This window comes from Aricia agestis, chromosome Z (genome assembly GCF_905147365.1).
Source record: "Aricia agestis chromosome Z, ilAriAges1.1, whole genome shotgun sequence".
NCBI lineage: Eukaryota > Metazoa > Arthropoda > Insecta > Lepidoptera > Lycaenidae > Aricia > Aricia agestis.
Genome location: NC_056428.1, coordinates 9,510,939 through 9,534,144, shown reverse-complemented (window position 1 = coordinate 9,534,144; position 23,206 = coordinate 9,510,939). Strand labels below are relative to the sequence as shown.

The 23,206-nt window shown below is 34.9% G+C and overlaps 4 protein-coding genes across 6 annotated transcripts in view; 2 read left to right on the top strand and 2 right to left on the bottom strand.

Moving 5' to 3' along the window:
* The window catches only part of LOC121738584 (activating transcription factor of chaperone), a 53,916-nt gene extending 42,612 nt beyond the window's left edge, over positions 1 to 11,304 (bottom strand). Inside the window, exon 1 of the mRNA XM_042130744.1 lies at positions 11,155 to 11,304. The gene's annotated coding sequence lies outside the window, so the exon portion shown is untranslated. The remainder of the gene's footprint in view (positions 1 to 11,154) is intronic.
* Positions 1,415 to 4,333, top strand: LOC121738585. The gene is made up of 2 exons (XM_042130746.1): positions 1,415 to 1,432; positions 3,621 to 4,333. The coding sequence occupies exon 2, from the start codon at positions 3,671 to 3,673 to the stop codon at positions 4,043 to 4,045; it is 375 nt and encodes a 124-aa protein (XP_041986680.1). The 5' UTR covers positions 1,415 to 1,432; positions 3,621 to 3,670; the 3' UTR covers positions 4,046 to 4,333.
* A 484-nt stretch (positions 11,305 to 11,788) lies between the features above and the next one.
* LOC121739242 (DNA polymerase delta subunit 2) lies at positions 11,789 to 15,387 on the bottom strand. The gene is made up of 8 exons (XM_042131600.1): positions 14,947 to 15,387; positions 14,739 to 14,860; positions 14,260 to 14,353; positions 13,487 to 13,638; positions 12,709 to 12,885; positions 12,462 to 12,533; positions 12,037 to 12,273; positions 11,789 to 11,916 (listed from the first exon to the last, which is right to left on the bottom strand). Exons 1-8 carry the CDS (start codon positions 15,294 to 15,296, stop codon positions 11,804 to 11,806), a joined length of 1,317 nt encoding a protein of 438 aa, XP_041987534.1. The 5' UTR covers positions 15,297 to 15,387; the 3' UTR covers positions 11,789 to 11,803.
* A 3,925-nt stretch (positions 15,388 to 19,312) lies between these two features.
* Positions 19,313 to 23,163, top strand: LOC121738315 (meiosis-specific with OB domain-containing protein). Of its 3 annotated transcripts, XM_042130289.1 has the most exons (9): positions 19,313 to 19,578; positions 19,851 to 19,912; positions 20,051 to 20,204; positions 20,307 to 20,387; positions 21,468 to 21,561; positions 21,775 to 21,947; positions 22,276 to 22,435; positions 22,678 to 22,774; positions 22,920 to 23,163. In XM_042130289.1, the coding sequence occupies exons 1-9, from the start codon at positions 19,332 to 19,334 to the stop codon at positions 23,076 to 23,078; spliced, it is 1,227 nt and encodes a 408-aa protein (XP_041986223.1). In that variant the 5' UTR covers positions 19,313 to 19,331; the 3' UTR covers positions 23,079 to 23,163. The 3 variants fall into 3 exon arrangements, with proteins under 3 accessions (XP_041986223.1, XP_041986224.1, XP_041986225.1); XM_042130290.1 differs by lacking the exon at positions 20,307 to 20,387; XM_042130291.1 differs by lacking the exon at positions 22,678 to 22,774 and having other exon boundaries at positions 22,920 to 22,996.
* The last annotated feature ends 43 nt before the right edge of the window (positions 23,164 to 23,206 follow it).

Sequence of the window (23,206 nt, the reverse complement as noted above, 5' to 3'; positions counted from 1 at the left end):
TTTTCTGGGACCATATGTTCCCATTTGAATATCAAGGAGTCACTTCGATTTCTCATTGTTTCCATCACCAGACCACCACTTTTGTGAACATGATACCTACTCGGAACAATACAATGTACAGCAAAAGAAAAAATTTGAAAATCGGTTCATAAACGGCGGAGTAATCGTTGAACATACATAAAAATATATCCACAGGCGAACGTCTAGACTCCTCCTGTTTGGAAGTCGGTTCAAAATAATTGTAATAAAATGTTATGATATTTTATAATATGTATTTAATTTAAGAATAAAATATAATATACTATGTGTGTTGTTTACTTTCAACGTTTACTTTCAATGTAAGGACTGACTTACCAGATAGATTTTACCTGAGTAATAAATAAGTAACTTTATAATGTGTTAAGTGTAAATTATTTACCCCTATAAGAACCTCATGTCATAACATATCCGACGATTGAAAAATCATTCCAAAAGAAAATGTTTATCTACTTTTCAATCGTCACTTTTTTTTGCCAATTAAAATTTATGATACCTAATTTGAAATACAAATCTATCAAAGTTGCATATTATTTATTTCTTATAGAAACTCAGGTAAAATAACTCCCGTTCGAGTTATTTTACCTAAACTATCGATAGCAAAATACTATACTATCGATAGTAAAATATACATCACTAGCACACGCACACATTGACAGATCAAAAATGGTCACGCATTTTCGAGTTGTCAGGTGGTCTTTACGACAGTATATATTATGTCTATGGTTTTTTTAATGTTCAACGATTACTCCACCGTTTGTTAACGAATTTTCAAAATTTTTCTTTTGGTATATATACCAAAAGAAAAATTTTGAAAATTCGTGGTGGTGGTGGTGGTGACGAATTTTCAAAATTTTTCTTTTGGTATATAGATACGTGACAGGTGTACAAGCATAAGAACTAAGATTATTGCCAATTAAAATACAAAAGAGAAAAAAAAATAGTTTGACAAGAAAGGCATAATATAATAATATAATCTATGGTGGGAAAAACACATGGATAATTTTATCGATTGTGACGTGGCTTTTAATTTGTTATTTTAAATCTAGTTTGGTCTAATATTAACTATTTACAACACAAGAATGAGAAATTGGAACAGTAATGGGTGGACACTGGACAAACATAATCACTAAACACGCACAACGAAAAGGAAAGTTCGTACTGCCCGCGCCGTCCGATAACCTTAGTTGCAGATCGTGGTGCATAAACCTCAGGTATGTTATATTTTCTTTTTGAGTCTTAAGCAGGTGAGTTCTATAGTGACGACTGAATGAGTTTTTTGATTTCAGCGCCCTAAAAGGAGGTGGAAGATTATTCCAACAGCGGGAGGCAGCGTACTTAAACGAGCCACGGAATGCTGAAGTCCTGTGTTGTGTTGTGATACTGGGAGGCTCTGGTTCGTAACCATAATAAAACAGTTTTGAGAGAAGAAGTGGTATATTAACAGTATCGAACGCCCTGGAATAGTCTAGTAAAACTAAGATGGTACCCATGCCTAGATCTTGAGCAGAAATAATATTGTCTATCACATCCAGAAGAGCTGTGATTGTACTGTGCTTCCGTCTAAAACCAGATTGAAATTTAGGTAGAATTCCATTTGCCTCAAGATAATTAATAACCTGGTTATATACAGCTTTCTCCACTATTTTTGAGAGGCAGGGTAAGATACTGATGGGCCGGAGTTCACCGGGGGAAGTAGGGTTGGGTTTCTTAGGTATAGGTTTATCAAAGCTGTTTTCCAGCTAGCGGGGAAGGTAGAGGTTAGTATTGATTTATTAACTATGTTAGTAATGACACTTAGGGTGTTAGGTAAGGTCAGGGTCAACATCTGTAGAGATATATTGTCAACACCAATGGAATTTGATTTGAGACCTTGTATTATTTTTAAAACAGTACTTTCTGAAACAGGGGAGAAATTAAATCTGGCACCTAGTGTGCATGACTGATAATGGGCCATTAAGGATAAACAATCAGAGGAATTACCAGGTACATTAAGAAAATGTTGATTCAGGGCATTGGGATCATTACAGGAGTCAGGTAAAAAAGATTCATGGGGTTTGGATAGATTCAAATTATTTTTAATAATTTTCCATAGAATTTTTGGTTTATTTATGTTTTGATTAATATTTTTACTAAAATACGCACATTTTTCAGAATGAATAGCCGATTTTACTAGGGATTTTAGATCTTTATATGTTTTTCTGTGAGCAATGTTTTTAGTAATTTTCCATTTGGAAAAACTCTTGTCTCTGAGCGCCATCATTTGTCTCACAGTATCAGTCAGCCAAAGGGGGGATTGTTTTTTTATTGTGACCCTTTTGACTGGGGCATAAAGGTCAAAAAGAGAGATAACTAGTCTGTTAAATTCAGTGACCATTGCATTGACATCATTCATGTTTTGTATATATGACCAATCTATACTGTCTAAGTCACAGCTAAAAGCATCTAACAAAATGTCCTTGAATGGTCTGAAGGAAGTCACAAAAGGTGTTTGTTTGGACTTCTTAAAGTTGAACTCTGCTGTGACTACTGCGTGATTGCCTAAGTCAGAAATGTGGTTGACTGAGACAGAACGCACAGCCGTATTAGTACAAACCACGTCAATCAGTGTTTCCGAATGCTCTGTAAAGTGTGTGGGCTCCGTAACAGCTTGGTTGATGTGCAGAGAATCCAGAAATTGTGTCAGTAATTTTGTTCTGTTATCAGCAGGTAATAGCATGTTGATATTAAAGTCCCCTGTTAAAATGATGAAGTCAAAAGTGGCTAAAGAACACCAAGATGAAGTCAATGCATCAATAAAAAGATTAACGTCCATCCAGGGTGGCCGGTATGCTGTCCCAACTGCAATTTTAAACTGATTAATTTTAAGACTCAGCCACATTTGCTCTACAGATGGTGTCTCTGGAGTGGTGATCAGTCGTGCATTAACACCTTGTCTAATATAAAAGCCAACCCCTCCACCACGACCACCGCGGATGTTGATGGGTCGTGGAAGGTGTTTTAATTTGTATCCATGAACGGTAGGTGCCTTTCCATCTTCACCTTCTCTAAGCCAGGTCTCATTTATAGCCATAATGTCAACTGACAGACGTTCCATCATGACAGTAAACTCGTCATGTCTAGTTCCTAAAGACCCTGCATTAAAAAACCCTACTGTAAAAAGTTTCTTTTGTTTGTTAACCATTTAAAGTATTGATGTTAGCAAAATTAAAAAAAAGTAAAGAAAAGAAATTGTTCAATATAATATGTATAAATTAAATAAATAATATCAATAAAGGTAACTAGTGTGATATAAAATGTGAAGAAATCTGTGTATAGAATAGGAACTAATATTTCACATAATATTATGTTATAATTAGTAATAGTTTGTATGATTAAATAATAAATATAAAAAATAATAGGATATTTATATATTTTATGTAAAATTTTGATTGTACACCTTATAAAATAAGTAAATTTTTTATAGAATGTAAGCATCCATTTCCCAGTATCAGATCCATTATAACTAGTGAAACAGCAACACACATATTGTAGACTTATTCTAGAGAATATAACTATTAAGTAAAACAAATCTTTTATTACAGAGTTACATAGACCCAAAGACACGAAAAATATCTGACTCGGTGCGAAAGTGATGAACTGGCCCTCCATCAGATTGTCGAGCATAGACGCGGCCACGCCTGGTCCACGAGTGACGCCATTTCTTTGCATTACATGCCTCGCGCACCCGGCGGTACAACAATCGATTGTGACGTGTGAGCCTCTCGTTGACAAAGACACGCGCCCCACCGTCCGAAGCGAGGCCACGACGAACACGGGCCGCCTTGAGCAGTTCGTCCCGGAGATCACGGCGTGCAAGGCGCACCACCACACGGCGAGGGCGACCGCCCTCTGCAGGGGGCACTCCTACGCGCTCAGCGAACACCACGTCCCGACCTTCCAGCATCACACCCAGCCGAGACGCAAGCACCGTGACCGTGTGTGTCACGTTTTCGCCTTTCTCCTCTAGCAAGTGTCCGATGTCCAGATCCGCAAGAAGCGCGTCTTGATCCCGGTCGTTAAGGTCGAGTTTCAGCTCGGCCACGCTGCTCTCAAGTTCAATTATTTTATCAGCGCCCGTACCGCCGACGCTGCCCTGCTCCATCGCATCCAGTCTCTTTTCGGCGCTGTTCAGCCGCGAGGACAAGTCCGTAATGGTCTCTCTCAGCAGCGCCATCTCTTGGCGACAGCCGCGAAGCTCAGTGACGAGATTGGCAAACTCGCGCCGAAATATCGCCAGGTTATCAAGACTGCTGTCACTTGTATCATCACATAATTGTTTTTATATCAATGAAAGACACATGTATTAACTAAAAAAAAATCCACCATTTGTTCATAAAAAATGTATAAACAAATGGACTATTTCGATAGTTTTAAAAAATTTTTTTCTTAACTTTATGCTCTTGAAAATATTATGATTTTTAGAAACAAAATTTTTTCTTAATAACAATATTACATTGTTTAGAATCGTTTTTTTTTTTAATTTTTCTATTTTTAAAATTAATATTGATAGTGAAATAGGCTGGAGGCTGGAAGGTTTCTGAAGATAAAAGACTTTTTGCGAGCCTAGCCTTCGAAACTATGCACCGTTTTGTGACGAGAATGAATCGGTAGACAAGATATTTTAAGAGCCCAGAGATGCCTAAAATAATCCCTGACCTGATCCTGGATGGTGATGATGAGGGTGATGACCAGAAGTGCGTAACAAATCATACAAATGAGGAAAATATGTTTGTCAGTATTAGCTCAGGACCTACTTCCTTCGGTGTTTCAAAAAAAATCTGGTAATCAAATTGAATACTTAATTGATTTTTTTATAGCGGCAACAGATATACATAAACTGTGAAAATTTCAACTTTATAGCTATTACCGTTCTTGAGTTACAGCCTGGAGACAGACAGACGGACAGAAAACGAAGCCTTAGTAATAAGCTCCCGTTTTTACCCTTTGGGTACGAAACCCTAAAAAGTCGATTCGCAGGTCAGCACAATTGCATGATCGCAATTCACATGCTTCTACACGTTTTCACAACACGTACGTATATGGAAGCCTACAAGGAAAAACATTGAGTATTAAATTTGTTAATTAGTTGTTTTTTACTGCGTTTCGTGAACCATATTCATAAAAGATAGGACAAATGACAATACAATATCTTTGTGTTATTAATCTACTCAGATTACATTCAGACTCTTTACTTATGCAGTTTTCATGGCATTCAACTTGGCAATTGGCATATTGGTCGTACTTTTGCTTTTCCTAAAAGTTAAGTAGTTAGGGCGCTTTCAGACGCGTCTAATAATATTAATCCCAATTCCCAGTAAATAGGTCATAATAGAAATCTTAGGACCTATTTACTGGGATTAATATTATTCGCAATTAATATGTAACTATTAAGGAACTAAAGCAAACACACACGCACGCACGCACGCAAGCACGCACGCACACACACACACAAAGACACGTCTTAATTAACAATTTATAAACGTCTGATTATTGAATTATATTTGTCTTTTCTAGATAATATTATTTTGTATGTACCCTTAAGAATTTTAGTCAACCCCTACAACACAAGTGTTCTTAGTGTAGGGGTTGCGCACTTTAATTTGTAAACCTTGGTGCTATTATAATATTTGTGTTCCTTTCTAAATTTGTATTTAATTAGTGACAATAAAGTTTTATTTATTTATTTATTTGATACAAAACATTTTACATTAGTGTCTATATTACTAAGAATACTTTAATGATATTTAACTCGTATCAACGTCAATTATATAACTCGTGATAGAGTCATAGAGCGATGTATTTAGATCAACGTTATAAGTTTTAATTGGGATCAGCAATTTATTGAGTGATGCCGACAATCGACATAAGACGCTACTATGAAACAAAACCCAGTTTGCGATTATATGGCATCGTATATTCAGCGTCAGCGGTATATTAATACGGGTATAACAATGTGCCATACATTGTTATACCCGTATTAATATACCGCTCTCAATCTCCAACTCAATAACAATCTTGGCTGTTACGCTCCCAGTATCTTAAGAACCTTTGATTATATTAATTACTTAGTAGTCTTTGACAGCTTTGACCACACCATAAGAAACAGCCTCTCAAGTAATATGTAGTTTAACATCAGATTTTTTTAATTATTACGTTCACACTCAATTGACACGTCACACTTAATTATTATGAGCACTGTCAGTACTCGTGTTCAGTCTATAAATTAAAACAGCATCCCAATAATGGTCTTGGCGGCAAGAAGTAGCAATTATAGACCTCGGTTTTTTTTACGTCCGTGCTCGGAGAATTAAAAAATAAGGAAATAGAGTAAGGAAATACGCTAAACATAAATTATTGTGGACCGTGCACCTAATTTTGATTAATTGAAAATGATTACTGTTCGGCCACCCAAAGTGTGTCTGCCTGACCTTGATATCCAGGATGAAGGTAAATGGCGAAAATACGATAAAAGTTGTCTGGGCAAATGTTATCGGACAAACCAAGCCCATGATTAGACTTTTAGATTAGATTAGAAGACCACACAGATCACACACCGATCACAACACAAAATTTTTCTACCATTAACAAATCATTAACTTAAGTAATAAGGTAAGGTGGGGTAAGACTAAGATAGTTTATTTCTAAAAATGAAAAATCGGTTCTCACACTGAAATTTCACATCTTACTGTTAAATGACTTATTACACTAAATTAAGATTTCTTTACACTTTTACACAAGTATTTTGATTTCTACGCAAGTATACTAGAATCAGGTTTATTTAAGGAATTCTAAAGACCATACGAACTGCTAGTCTTGCCGCAATTATTCCCGGCATTATCCAAACCAAAGTTACGAGGGTTCAAAAATACGACGGAACGTTTCGAGAAAAGGTAGGTAGTGCCCTTGCGCGCTTCGCTTGGCTCATCTTAGCGGGGGCACTCCCGTGCCCCCAGACAATGTTTAGCATGACCATAGGGGTGAGTTGAGTTTTTGGCACTTTTAACCATGAGGATGTTAAGAGCTCACCTGACTCTAAAAATCTAACATCGTCCTTCTCTCTTCACACTCACGCCCGTCTTTCATATGCCAGGTGAAAAAGGACGGCGCGGAATCATCGCCGAGTTAGTTTTACTTGAATAAAAGACGAACTATAATGATTATGAAAAAAGTGTTTTGAGCAAATTTAGGTTTTATCAATACCTTTTTAGATATTAAAAAATATAAAAGAAAAGACAGCAAACTTCGAAGATCCAAGCAAAAATGTGTCTAAAACAAGGTTTTTTGTAAAAAAGAAACTATCGAGCATTTTTTGAGTAATCGTGTTTTCGTCTTGAGCATTTAATCTTCATGAACTGAAGTTACTTGTGTCAAAAAATCAGTTTTCTAGACCTTACAAATTTTGAGATATAGGTTAAAGTATGTAGTCAAGTTAGGGTCATATGCGCTCTTAACTTTTTGAATTCGAAATAGTGCCTCAGTAGCAAGCACAGTAAGGCTAAAATGGTCGCTTTGAAGAATCATGATATGAATCATAATATGATTCATATTTCTAAAATATCAAAATGCAACTCTGCTTGTGTTGAATTTGCTTAAATTCGAATACAAAAATTCCTGTCTTTTGATATAGTATTGAAAGATTTAGGTTCTGAGAAAGTGAAGTACCATTTGAGTCTCACATGCCATATTATGTTAACATTGCTGTCAAGAAATTGTGTGAAGTATAATAAACGACTAATAATTCTTAAAACAAGGGTACACAATGTTACCAAAATCATAAAACTATAATTTATTATGGACGCATTTTAGTTTAAATGGTCAGGTTCACATTTGGCATGGGAACGTTTTTTGTACACTCTACAGGTCACAGTTTGCTGAATTGATTAAGAGGAATTGCTTAATGTGACCATTTTAGCCCCGCTGAGCACAACCGGTAAATGTCAGATTAAATTTTTATGGCCACTGTTTCCCCCGGCCCATGTACAAAATCTGCTGCCCCCTAGGAAACCGGCGTTCCAAGGCCGCTGTCTATACGGATTACGGTGTACCTATTCGTATTAATAAATTGGGCTGCTAACAGTGTTTTTTACTTCTTTAATGCCATACCGATTCTCGTAAACGTCCTAACGGTGGGTAGTAACCGAAACAAATACGTGATACTTATACTAATGTTAAATTTAACTGATTTTGTACATAAATGTCATATCAAAACGAGCTAGTATTAGCAGTACAATGTACAAAGAGCATTACATGGCAACAGTACAGTTTCCCGCGATAAAAAGAAGACTATCCTCCCCCTTGGTATACTCTACATCTCTGCCTAATTCAACTAAAATCAATCTCAAGTCTCTACTGCCCAGGCAGTAATTGTGGAGTATTTTCTGTAATAAAGCCCTTCAAAAACAAGGACAATCACAGTATATTCCTTTTCAATCTTATTACTATTACAGTAAGTTTTAAAGTGGTAAGCAGACCTTGCCATCAGCAGTGCTAGCGACTGGCGACTTACATATTGTTACGACACAATTCATGTCATTAGAATGTTTACAACATAGTGATTTGAGACAGGTAAAAGTGGTTTCTTGTCTTAGCAAATTAACCTTGAATTTGACCAATTCTATAGCACAAAATGCTTAAAAAAAGTTTGAAGGGATGAGAATGTTCTGAAACACTCAGAACTTAAGACCCAGTTTCATCAAGCAATATTAAATAAATAATGGCTTGTTAAATCAGTTAACGGCCTGTTAGAGCTATCGAGCGTTCCACCATGCCCTAATGTCATGTTAAATCACCAAAATGGTGTTAAATTTAATTCCTGCTATGGAGGTCCGTTAAATATTTAACAGGCTGTTATATGAGTCAAAATAACAACTTTCAAAGACAATAATATGCAATATCAATAAAAGAATCTGTTTTGACTTTTGAGTATAAAATGATTCATGTTTTCAGCTTTGACAGATAATAATTATTAAACTGGTAAATTAAGAAGAACTATTATAGCGTAACAAATGTATGCGATCAGTGATATTTTAATTTGGTCGCATTATCTACTATTATACTACTATGGAAGAAAGTGACACATTGCAGCAAACATGTCGTATTAATCTTGTACATTGCAATTTCATCGCCTTATAACAAGAATGAACGAATTGATAGTTGTTCACTCGTTGTTCACTTAACATTGCATTTACTAATCCGCTGTTAAATTTTTACTGTGGGACATAAGTATTTTAACAGTCTGTTTAATTTTCCAAGGTCCGTTAAGTAATGCCTTGTTAGGATTTAACATACAGAGGTTGGTGAAATTGGGTCTAAAACTACTACATTGTACACTGTACAAGTGTACACCCTACTAATGAGCTAATGTAGATGTTTGTTTTCACTTATCATCATAGTTTAAGGATCCATCACAGACAGCAAACCGAATCGAGACAATCAGTGACTTAGCGATTGTAGGTTGTAGTTTACTTGGCGGTACCCCGACACACCGTGACAACAATTTTGGACTAAAATATTACTTTACAGAAGTTGGGAAATATTTGAACTTAAAGGCAGTAAATATTATTTCATTACTTTTTAAAGTTGTTTAGCGGGGGTTTTTTAAATTTCTTAATTACTTTTTTCTTTGAATTGGATTAACATTACATTATTGGGACCAGATTGCAATAACAAACTGAAACAGATTTGTTTAATACTCAATAAAGCTTAAGAGGATACACCAGGGGCTAGAGAAATGAAAAAAAAAGTATGTGTAATATAGCTGTCTCCCTTACCTCAAGCCTATACCGCAGAAAGCGATAGAGACAACTGCAGAAAATCAATGATTCGTTGTCCCCTGATTCTTTCTCCAAAACTTAAGTACTTTTTTCATTAAAGATTAAAGAAAGGCTTGAGCTGTGTTCCTGTTTTTTTTTTGTATAATCTAGCCAAATCTGTTTTCTGGATGTTTGAAGTTTGAACACGGCGGAAAATCTGGCCATTTTTTTTGGTTTTTGAATGTTCATATCTTATTTGATAATTAAATTATGAAAAAAAAGAAAACATAGGGACATTGTATTAGTGACCGTAGATATTCAGTAAAAAAATGATAACTCATGCCCTGTTGCCTCCATGAAAAATGATAACCATTATTCAGAAACAGGGGACAACATTTGTATGGAAAAAAGAACATTGTGGACTCCTCTTAAACATCCATATCGTATTTATTATTAACTCCTAAGAAACCTTATTATTAAAACTTTAATCTTTTAAGCCGGTGAGTTTAAATCATTACTGTACTGTAATAAGACTAGAATAAATATTTTCATTTAAGAAATATGAAAACCCTACAAAAAATATCATCATAATAAATATACATGTATAAGACATTGTGTCAAATAAATATAATATTCTGAATATGTACATCGTACACATTTATGCCATTCTCTTTATATTGATATTAAATTGATTACTTTTCCAAAAACGACTGATGAAATCTATACCTGGTTAAAGATTTAAAATGCATTTTCTAGCCCTATGGACTTTCACAGTGATTGAGTTTTATTATGATTATGTGAAAATATAGTGATAACCTATATATGAAAAAAACCTCTAAAAACAAATATTATAAACTTAAACTATGAGTACTATTTGGTATTAAGCATTGAAGTAAGTAGTTACATACAGTTACAACATGCTCCTTACTATGAGAGTAACAAGCACATAAGGCACTGGAAACCAATTTTTTTATTGCTTTTAGTTTCATTTTGATTTGAAAAAGATACACCATGTCCAATAATCATACATCCATGGTAAAACGCTTACGGAACATTGAGCGTCTCTAACGTAGTCATCAAATTGCAACACTGCATGTAATTCCACAATCGTAGAAGATTCCATAGAATTGTAAGCATTTGCAATTAGTATTAGTCATCAAAAACAAAACATACTATTATGTTCGCAACTACACATCTCTACAATAGTTATTACTTCGTCCAGACATAAAATCCCGGAGTGAAAGCGAGAGACGCTAATTATGGCATCGGAATTTTGCCGATTTTATGGTAATATTTTTTAAGTATATACTCGAAAGGTACTTACAACATTTTGATGAACTTTACAGGCACACTTGGTGTGCAAACGCACAAATTAGTTACTTAGAAACTCATCTTGGTAATAAAATTACACAGGAGAAACAAAATACACGCTTTTTTACTTCTGGGGCATGATGAGTAATAGGCATTTTAGGGGGGAGGGATTGACATTGACAGTGACAAGTTGTTGGTGCTGCCATTTCTTAGAAACGGTGTTTTTGCACTAAAAATATTATTTATTATTGACTGGGTTGTATAAACCAACTAACTTTAACTACAATGCAAAATGTCAAATCTTTGGTTAAAGTTAAAAATGGACGCCATCAATGGTTATGGTTAAATATTATTTATCCATAACCATTGAGCTCGACAAGGTTTTAAATGCATGTGGCGAAAAAAGGAACTAACGCTGTCATGATACAAAAACCGCCATTTTTGACAGTTCTCCTTTACCAGCAGCGCCCCCGCCCACGTGCATTTATAACCTTGTTGGATCAGCTGTCATCTGTCAATTTATCCGGGCAAAGGTTAAAATTAAAGTTAAATTTGCCTTACTATAACCATAACTTTAACTTTAACCACGCCTCTGGTGCAACCCAAGTTTAGTAATCGAAGAATGAAACCTGATTCAGTAAACTGTGCCTGATTCTCAATCTTTATTTGAATAACATGCTATAACATTCCAAGTTTTTCAAGTTTATCAATGCAATGGTATTTGTATCACAAAAGTCTGGAACACAAACCAGTCTTACTGTTTGTCCATCTTCACCTGAAAATTAAAGACAATCAATTTATAAACTGTTTATAGATTTCACACATTCTGATATCTAAACATTAAATTTTTATAGATATTATAATGCTCCACAAAGAAAATGCTTCTTTGACCAACCTTTGAAAGTATCTGTAGCAAATTCTTTACAATTGCCGCAGAAGTATATTGCAGGGCAGTTGTATATAGTGAAAGGATCAGTGTCCAAGCAGGGTGTGGAAGAAACGGTGTCTGGGCAAGTGGGTGCAATGTGCCTCCACTGTAGGGTTTTCTTCATCACATCCAAGTGATTGTCCAGTTTACTGTATCTCATGATGTCCTTGATAGACTCCCCAGACGTACCCAAGCATGGAAAACCTACATAATTTTTTTACTATTAATTTTTTATTAAGCTAGAATAACTTGATATTATACCAATAACCAGGCTGAGCAAAGTAAGCAAATCTTTCAAAGGCTAATGTATGCGCCTATACAATGAAATCCCAGAAAACGTCCAAAATCTTTCAATTATAAGGTAATTTCATGTAAATACATTAAATACTTACCACCAATGTTACACTCATAAGGGTTTGAAACCCGATTGAAAGATTTGTACTCCACTGCTTTTGGAAATAAACCTGCAAAAAAACAAAAACTTTTTAACTTTTTTACCTGAGTAGCATAAAAATGTGGTTGTGAAAATTTACAAAAAAATTTTTATGAGTGAAGTCCTGAATTTTATTCAATTCCAACATTACAATGAAAGTCTTTAAATTTTAAAATATTATCAGTTAAATAAGAAAATATTCTTACAATAATGGAATGGTTTTTGGGGCAGCATCACCCCACTTGGATCTTTGCATCCAGGCATCAGGTCTAGTGGTGAGACTGCACTGATAGCTGCCGCAAAGGAATCTACATCTTTCGCTGCTGCTATAACATCGGACTCATTTAAATTACTCTCATCAGAGTAATTTGCATATGTTCCACCTAAAAATCAGAAATTGTTGATTCAAGATAATGAAAATTACTACTAAATAGCACAAAATTAGTATTTAGAGCTGCAGTTTCCAAAATAGACATAAAAATCGCCCAAAAGAGATGGAACAGTAATAGGGTTATTTAACTACATCTTATGAAAATTTTAAGTTCTTTTGCCATAGTTTAATGTCCAATGTACACCTTATTATTGTGTGATAAGACGTTAACGAGTAGATGATAAGAAGCTGTTATAAGCATGGTTAAAATAACAAAAATAAAAGACTTCATTAATGTTTTAAGAAGATTAAAATAATGAATGAGATATAAACTTTGGCACAAAGATTATTATTATTACTTAATTAATTGATAAGATAATAATATCAAGTTAGTATTAAAATTTTCCTGTGGCTAGAACATAAGTAACTTTTATCCATTGAAACTAATGGTTTGACATTACTTATAGAAAACAACTATTGTTAATTTGTGTCCTTAATATTCCACCCACGATAACTTAGGAATAATATTTTCTATTTTAATTTTAAAATACAATATTTTAAAATTAAATTTATTTTATTTACATAGGTAAGTTTTTCTTATAAAAAAAAATTACCTGCTATAATAACTCTTACAACATTAGATAATTCCTTTTGATATTGTTGTGTCCCACAAAACCCATGTAGCCACTCCAGGAATAGGTTTATGGAGAACAAATGATTACCTGATTTAGATGCTAAATTGAGACCAGATACTAGAACTAAATATCTGTAACCGAAAATAAATAATAATTATTATCAAGAAGAAACCTCGAATACATCAGTCAATCATTATTCCTTCGATCATGGATTCTTGGAAATCTATTGTTATTCTATTGTGTCTCACTCGAGCGTCACAAGTTTCCCCATACAAAAGTGAAAAAAAATTTGGTCTTTCAGCGCTACTACTTTCACAGTAAACTCTTTACAAGGAACACATACACACCCTTAAGTATTATCACTTATTTTTATTACACCTGTATAATTGGAATCTCAGAATCAGCTCCAACAATTTTCATGAAATTTAGTATATAGGGGGATTCGGGGGCCATAAATTGATCTAGCTAGGAATCATTTTTAGGAAATGTCATTTTATTCGTGTTTTATTGAATACCAAGCAAAGCTCGGTCTAATAGCTAGTATATCTTTAAACTAGCAATTCTTGTATATATATATAATTGGAATCTCAGAATCGGCTCCAACGATTTTCATGAAATTTAGTATATAGGGGGTTTTGAGGGCGATCATTTGATCTAGCTAAGTATCATTTTTAGAAAATGTCATTTTATTAATGTTTTTACCGAGCAAAGCTTGGTCAAATAGCTAGTTATCATTATAATATCTTAAATACCTGTCTTCATCAAGAGTAGGTAAAGGCTTTTGAATATTACATCCGGCCCAGCAAACATCTTTTACTGTGAAAATACCATCTTCATCTTCTGAACCTAAAAAATATTTTTGTTGATTACATATTGGGAATTCCTATATTATTTCAATATCATATTGAAAGCACTCAAGTTGAAAATAGAAGTTAGCAAATAATAATAATAATATCTATGGATGCTTCACACCACGTCAGTCTGGCCCTGTGCTAAGTACCTAAAAGACTTGTGTTACAGGTACCAGACAATGGAAATGTATTTAATACTTTTATACTATACATATATTTAAGATTTTTATTATATCATACATATATTTAATACACATCCAGACCCGGGAACATTGAAAACTTTTTGTGCCGTCGGTGGGATTTGACCCGCGACCCCCGGCTTGAGCTACCAACGCGCTCATCACTGAGCCACAGAGGTTGGGAAAATAAATAGTAGGTACCTAAAACAGCAGCTACAATGCCTGTTACAACTTTGTGCACATTGATGCAGTCTCCTTTTAATTTTATCCTTTGAAGTTCATCTTCTAAAACTAGAGTATCGCTGTCATGAACGAAATGCTTCCTGAAAATTAAAGTTAGAAGGTAGTTTCTTAAAAACGTTCATTAAACTCTGTCAGTTACTTAAAAAAATATCTAAATATATCAGACCTTGCCGGTTGTGGTATAACTTCCAATTGGTCTGAAAGCTCTTTCAAAATACTTGGTTTCAACTCTTGAAGCTTAAATAACGTTCCAATGACGATGCAATCTATGTTTTTCTCACGCAAATCACACAACTTTAGGACCTTATATTTATTTGACCATTTCTTTCTCGTGATAGGAGTTAAGATATTTCTAAATGTATTTAGCCGGGCAGAGTAAATGTGAGCATACTGTTTTGAAAAGTCTCGGGATACTTCATAAAATCGCTTCGAACAATCAGTATATTCAGTAACATGCCTATCAAACTCTGCCTCTTTGTTGTCACTGTCTTGATTATCTTGTATTTTAAATAACATAATGAAATAAATCTAGTTAACGCTTTACAAAATTAAAATAACTTCCCTTCAATTAATGCTTTTCTGTCTGCAATTTTCTGTTTTGAATTATGGATCGACACTACTTTTGGCGCCTGCGGCCTGACAGTAACAAACACGTGGGTGAAACTTTCGAACAAAAAAAATTGGGTTCCAAATTTAAACGTAGCAACTAAAGTAAGTTGGATAATCTGTACAATTTTTAAGCAAGATCGACTGTGATTGGTTGATAAAAAAGACGAAGAAGAAGTTTAAAACTTAATGTTCGATTTTCAGTTAGTGAAAATTATTTTGTAGCAACTCTTTCAAAAACTCGAAATTAGTGGATTAATTATTGAAAAACGAAAGGTAAGCCATTGTAAAATGTAAATATAACCGTAAATTGATAAATTGAAGCAAAACATAACTATGTCATACCGTGTTCTAATACAAAGTATGTCATAGTGATTATTTGCATATTTATTTTGTATAATAATTTACAACTTAAACTATAATAATATGAAAAAGATAGATTATTATTTCATGGAAAATATTATAATGTATCAGTATGTATTCAGTTAATTTCGAAAATATTGAAATGTGTCTATTGATTTATTGTAGTAATTAATTGCACGTTAAGGTTATCAGCGACTGATCATAAGTTCTGACCGCCCTAGGCTAATTTAGCTAATTATGAAGATGTGCCCCGCTAGGTGTGTTACAATTTTTGAACTTTTGAACTTTGGGACTCTCAAGCGCATTTAATTTTAATGTTTTGTCTCGGTCTAGTTGAAATTTGTAGAGTAGATGCAATGATGCTAGATAAGTGCATGTGAATTGCGAAGACACGAATTTAGCGCCCCCCCGATCCTCGCACTCTAGGCTGCAGCCTAATTAGCCTAAGGGTTAATCAGGCCCTGAAGGTTATTAACTATAATAATTTATGTATGGAAATGTAGTAAATGAAAAACTTTTCATTAATTTCAGATTTTTAGGTCCCTGTACTAGTTTGCAACATTTTAGTCTGCAGGCAATGGTTGTTAAGGAGATTTTAGGAGGAGAAGGTAGGTATGGGATTATGAGAGGTGCGGCCACTAAGGGAAAATCCTCTGATCAAGCGAGGTGGTATACAGCTGGCCTGAGCCCACGCGATAGATTTCAGCTGTCGTGTGTAATAAATAAATAAAAAAAAACTCTTTATTCAAACAAACAAAACAGATCAATTTACACATGTTACAAAAACAGAAATAGTTTGAATTGGCGGCCTTACTGCTGGAAGCAGTCTCTACCAGGCAACCATAAGTGTGTACAGGTTGTAACAAAACAAAGTAATAATACTTATGTGTGTATGTATAAAGATGCGCATCCACTGGATCGGAATCGGAGCGTACGCAGTGGACGGATTTGTTGCCTTAACCTTGTGGATTATAACTGTTTTATTGTTTTGTGTTTATTTAGCTATGAACAATATTTTTTATTGAAATAAATTATTTATTTGAGCTCATTTCTTTTTTTTTAATATTTGGTATGTTTAGAGTGGAAGGTTTTGTACTTAAAAATTTTAACTTTAGTTTCAATTTTAAAAAAAAATGTTATTTTTTTTTCTTCTAAGTCCGACCTCTTGTTACGTAGTATATGCATCTATAATACTTTATCTATGATATGCATTGACTCTGTTTCCTTATTCATTGAGTATATGACATTCTCTTTGCAGATTACTAGTAATATTTAAATAATAAATAATAAGTAATAATACACTAGTATTCTATTTATCAGTGACAAATCCAGTGGACAAATCACATGACAAAATTATTTTGACAGTTTTACTTTTTTTCAACATAGCAATCGTGTGTTTTCATGTCATGACTCATGGCGTGCGGCGGCCGCGCGGCGTGCCGCGCCCGCGTGAGATGTGACTTGTGAATGGCAGGTATTAGAGTCTGGCTAACGAAAGCTGAACCAAGCGAACCGCGGCAAATTTAAAAATTATTTATATGGCATCACATAATGTAGTAGGAAAAAAAGATTTAGATCGTTTTCTGCTGATGCTAGATATTGTATTACTCCAATGTGCAAAAAATTATGCACCTATTAAAGAAAAGTCTAACATATATTATATAGCCTATACTGACTTAGAAAATATATTGCTAACTAAGCCTAAAATTAAGCCTAGTAGAATAGGCATGATGACTATTTTTTTTCTTATTGAAAGACCCTTAAAAAAATAGAAACATCGTTGAAAGAATGACTCTGATAACTTAAAAATTCACCAAGATATGACAATTCAAATATCTCATAAAAAAGACCTGCCCGAAACGCTCCATACAAAGTGCTACGAAAGTATGACGTCAGTCTTTCGTAGTTTGTACGCACCAGGAGGCAACTTTGTTCGACAGGTATATAAAATATTGCGTTTATGAAAGTGGTTTCATAACAAAAGTTGCTTTTAATTGCATAAGTTATCGAATTGTATACAAATATTAAGAAATTTAATTGAAAAAAAATTCGACTTGAATATCCAACTTTGAAGGCGCATAACAAAAAAATACAAATGCTATCAAGCTGAAATTTTGGGAACACTTATTTTTTACCGTGGTTTCTTTATTTTATTAACAAAATTTGCTAATCTTTGACCTTGTCATCATCCCTATTGTTTCGAGACCGGTCGTGTTTTTAGCTAAAATTTGTAATAATAATAAATGAATATAGTGGAAAAAGTGCACGTAAAATAATTGTGTTTTATTTGTGTTTTTATGTCTAATCGGTATTAACGAGAGAATAGAATATTCGATGGGTAAGTAGGTCACAATAAAAATAAAATAAAAATAATTTATTATCAAAAAAGTCCATATTAAGGAATGTTTTGTTACAATCTAATTATAATAACAATTATAATGCAGCTTATCTTGCTACCCTGACATGTAGCTCAGTGAGTCTGCGAAGGAGTGCAGTCTGCAGAGTCAATTCTCTCCGCTATCATCTTCACTGGGACACTATTCCGGCTTTCTCGAACTCTATGCACCACTGACGCTACTTTTTTGCGCATAATTGATATCGTGTGGTGGTAAATGTTATGGTGGAAACTTCCTGTTTCTCATCCGAATCTTCGTGAAGATTTTCAATAAAAATACCATTTATTAAAATAAATAACATGTCTAGTATGAAAAATTAAAAGATCATAAGAGTATAAAATAATAATTATGACCAAGTATCAAGATCATGAAATCGTGCAACCGCAAACCATCGACTGGCAGAATAGTGTTGCCAGTCAAAATAAATGCTTGGTTTAGCTTTCGTTGGCCAGACTCTATCTAATAAAATATAAAATTCTCGTGTCACAGTTTTCGTTGCCATACTCCTCCGAAACGGCTTGACCGATTCTCATGAAATTTTATGAGCATATTGAGTAGGTCTGAGAATCGGCCAACATCTATTTTTCATACCAAAAAATATTTATATAGCAAAACAACGTTTGCCGGGACAGCTAGTTTATTAAAATAATCAATATTAACAATTTTTTTGTGGCTTTTGCGATTTGCCCACAACAGGCTAAAATATAAACCGATCAAAAACGCTGTTGAAACTTGAATCTGCCGCGTCCTATTCTAACGAACGTGAAATGACGTTGTTAGAGCAGGACATCAGGACATGGCATTCTCGTCCGATTGTTTGAGTCTCAAAACAGTTTCGTACTTATGGTGCCCACACACGGGACAATTTGTCGTTTCGATCGATCGTCAAGAAAATCGTCCAATCGATCTTTTGAACGTAAAATCCTTTGCGATATTGCTACACACGTACAATTTGTCGTTCGATTTTAACATCGAGGAGATAAATCGTTACGATAATTGTCCCGTATATGGCCACCTTTAGGTTAGGCCTACAGTTTCTTAATAGTAGGAACAGACGCTCCGATTTGGTCGGTCCAGACCAAATCGGAGCGTCTGTTCCTACTATAAATCATTGCGCCCGCGCCATGCAAACTCGAATTTCAAATAACAATTTAAACCAAAGATTTAAACAAATTTAAATTTGAAAATGGCGGGAGTGCAAAAAGTGTCTCTGAATAGTTTAAATTTAAATATAAAAAACGCTCTCATCGTTGGTATTATTATAGCGAAAAATAGCCCTAGGCCAATAGGATCAAAAAAGAAAAATGGAGAGACGAGAGGAGTAATGTCTTTCACGATAAGAGATTCTGATATCGATGTTATAAATGTGGATGTCTGGGGTTCGGAGTATTTTGTACTTACATTCTATGAAAGATTTCTCGTCGGTGATGTTGGTAATTGCTTTATAATTTTAATTAAATAGGTACTAGCTGTTTGACCGAGCTTTGCTCGGTATTTGATAAAACAGGAATAAAATGACATTTTCTAAAAAAATGACTCCCGAAACCCCCTATATACCTACTAAATTTCATGAAAATCGTTGGAGCCGATTCCGAGATTCCAATTATATATATGCAAGAATTGCTCGTTTAAAGATATAAGATAAGATTTAAAGTATTCTATATTGTAGGTAGGTACCTACTTTACTCATTATTTTTTCTTCCAGTGGAAATTACTTCACCTAAAATATGCATAAAGGGTGGAGAAAATGAAAATTACAGACCACAGGTAGGCTTTCTCCTCAGTCTAGAATCTAGATCCAACTTCTTTATTTAAAATATAGGTATTAAACAGATACTAAATAAAAAGGCTGAAAATAAGTCAACACACACAACAGTAAGTTCACACTAAACACTGTATTTTCAGGTCTCCTCGCCTTTTTATATATCTCTGAACGAAGGTATGTCGGACGTCAGTATTTTCGGTGGTGATGCCTTCAGCATGTACTTACCTTTGTTGCACATACCGACAAAACCTTGCGCAGGTTACTGTGGACTTTCTGAAGTGCTGAAGTTCTCAGGTAGATAATACTCTTATTTAATAAATTTAATATTATTCTATAAGTAATTAATTTTTAATATCTATTAAATAAATCTATGTTTTACTACATACAAACTTTCAGAGCATACAAACAATATGTACGTTGATTTACTGGTTGTGGTGAAATGTGTAAACCCCGCTAAAACAATTATTACAAAAACAGGTAATCTTTCCAACTTTACGTTTAATAATAGGTACTTTGCTAGATTAGTTTCATGGTTTAAATATATTGCGAAGTACAGTTGTAGTGGAAAGCTTGAAAGCTCACGCGAATCCGCGAGCCGTGAGCAAAATCATGTTTGTTGACTGCGCGGGAACCTTACATTTAGTTAGTAGGTATCTAATGTCATTTTAAGTGACTCAAAGTATCTGCATACAAAATTTTATTAAAATCGTTTCAGCGGTCTAAGCGCAAATCATTGTAGAAACATAGTAAGTACTTACATAAATGCTAAATACAAAACGTCACATACGAATAAGCAATTATATCTAAACTTTTTTGTACTCTAGAATATATTATGCTACATTTCAAAAAAAATGATTTCTCTGCCGTAAACCTCATACTATGTTCTAAAGAATAAAACGGCATTATTAACTCAAAGAGTCAAAACCCGTTTTTTGTGGAATAGTAGGTACACGAATGCTAAACAGTAGCCATAATATTATACTAGCTATTTGACCGAGCTTTGCTCGGTATTTGATAAAACACGAATAAAATGACATTTTCTAAAGATGATTCCTAGCTAGATCGATTTATCGCCCCCTAAACCCCCTATATACTAAATTTCATGAAAATCGTTGGAGCTGAAGGGTAGCTAGGAATTATTTTTAAAAAATCACTTTTTATTCGTGTTTTATCGAATACCGAGCAAAGCTCGGTCAAATAGCTAGTTTAAAGTTAAGGTGACGCCGCGTAAAAGTTAAAAACCGTGTTGGATATGTTTTATTGCTTGTTTTCTATGAGAGGCCGGCGCGGCCTCTTATAGAAAACAAGAAATGGAAAGGGCGTAAGCGACAAAACGGTTTTTGTCGCGTAAAAACCATAATTATATTTCATATAAGCTATGGGCAAATTGAAGTGTATGCTTGAACCAATCCATGTACAAATTTTGAAAGCTTCTGCTTAAATCACTCTCCTCTGTTTATCAAGGCATCGTCGCCTTAATTAAGTAGTTATCAAAATATTGTCTTTGGATGCGGCCGTGACCCTTAACTAATTTATAAATGCACTTCATATTTTTAGGAACAAGTATGTCAGTTAGGGCAGTGGAAATGATTGACAGCACAACACCAGCTTGCCTTACTTTAGACATTTTTGATATTGATACTATACAAAGGTAAGATAGAGTTCATATAAACTATACGAACAAAACATAATAATAATTAATATCAACTTTCTCTAGTCTCGTTTTTGAACTACTGCGTTACCTGCAGCCTGTAGTATTGACTAGTACCTATGGATATAATTTTCCTAGTTTGACTGTGATTAAGTATTGGTCTCGCTTCGGTCAAGTAGGAGTAGACCGATCATAAATCTATGCTATTTTAAGAGCGGAAGAATGGCGTCCGCTAGAGAGCGTGCTATTCATCGCGGACGCTCGGGTGTCGTGGCGCGGGCGCGGCGTGCGAGCACAAGTCTGCTCCAAGACCATCATCACGCATCAACCGCATACGCCTGAAGCGGAGGTTCTGAGGGTCCATGTGGGCAACCAGGCCACTACAAGTATGGCTCTTATAACCTAGTACTTCTATTATAATCAACTGTGAATTATGAGGGAGTCAAGCACTGCCTGGTTCCCATATATCTAACTAGGCACGGCCTGCCAGTAATATAAGTTAAAATAAGGCTGTCTCGCTCGTATCGTAACTTGGATTCGGAAATTTATTAGTTATTACCTTGCGTCAACGCTAGGCACGGTAAGTTGTCGCATCTGAGTCTTTCGCTGTGTTAATCAGGCGACCGGTCTCAGAATCGTTAACATGGACTCTTTAAAGTTTTACTAGCCTACTAATTGTTGAAGAGTCACTGAAAATAAAAACTTACAAACTAGGAACAGGCGAGGTCGCCACATGGGCGATGTGGGCGGGAGAGCGCGCGAACGCCGCGTCCGTGACGCAAGTGCGGGAGCGGCTAGCGTCCGGCACGCCGTTCTGCGCCGCGCTGCACGCCGTCCTCGCGCATATAGACCTCGACGAGCTGACTACACTGTCGTTAGTACCTCTATAGTCAGTAAATTGTACTCAGTAATCATTTCACTGTCGTGTACACTGTACATGTCGTCTGTCACCAGTCACCACACTCGTAAGTGCAGTCACTACTCACTGCACCACGGAGTTAATACAAAGATTGTATTAGCTCCGTGCACTGCACTCATTATAATGCTTCACTAATTAGTAATTACTCAGGTATACCGTATACGCCTAATATAGTTACTACCTAATGATTTTAACAGGAACTCTGAAGAGCTACGTGTAAGATTTGCTGACCACACTGGAGAGCTGAGCGCTCGTCTTCCGGTCAATTTACTCGAGGAAGTTTTTGGATATTCCGTAAGTTTCATAATTCATATTTCATACATACCTTTTTACTTCTACTATACTTTTAACCAAGTATTTTGAGTCTTCCAAATACTAGAACACTAAAATTTTGCCTAGATAATTACTATTTATTGACGAAGAGGATGTCTTATTTTAGGTTGACCAACTAAAGAAAATGACATCGGACGAACGTCTGGCGATACGTTGGCGTTTGCTTCTAGAACAGTGCAGCGCCAAATTAGCCGTGGTGTCCTCACACCTTACTGTACTGACTCTGAGGCGCGCCACTCCAGCTGATCCTATACCTTTATACTAGAATTAATTTTCTTTATTTTATGATTTATCTTTATTTTAAGAAACTGATTAAGTAGCTAGTTCTCTGCTTTAATTTTTTGCAAGCAATAGATACCTACTTAAGTTGAGAGATAAATACTTAAGTAAGTA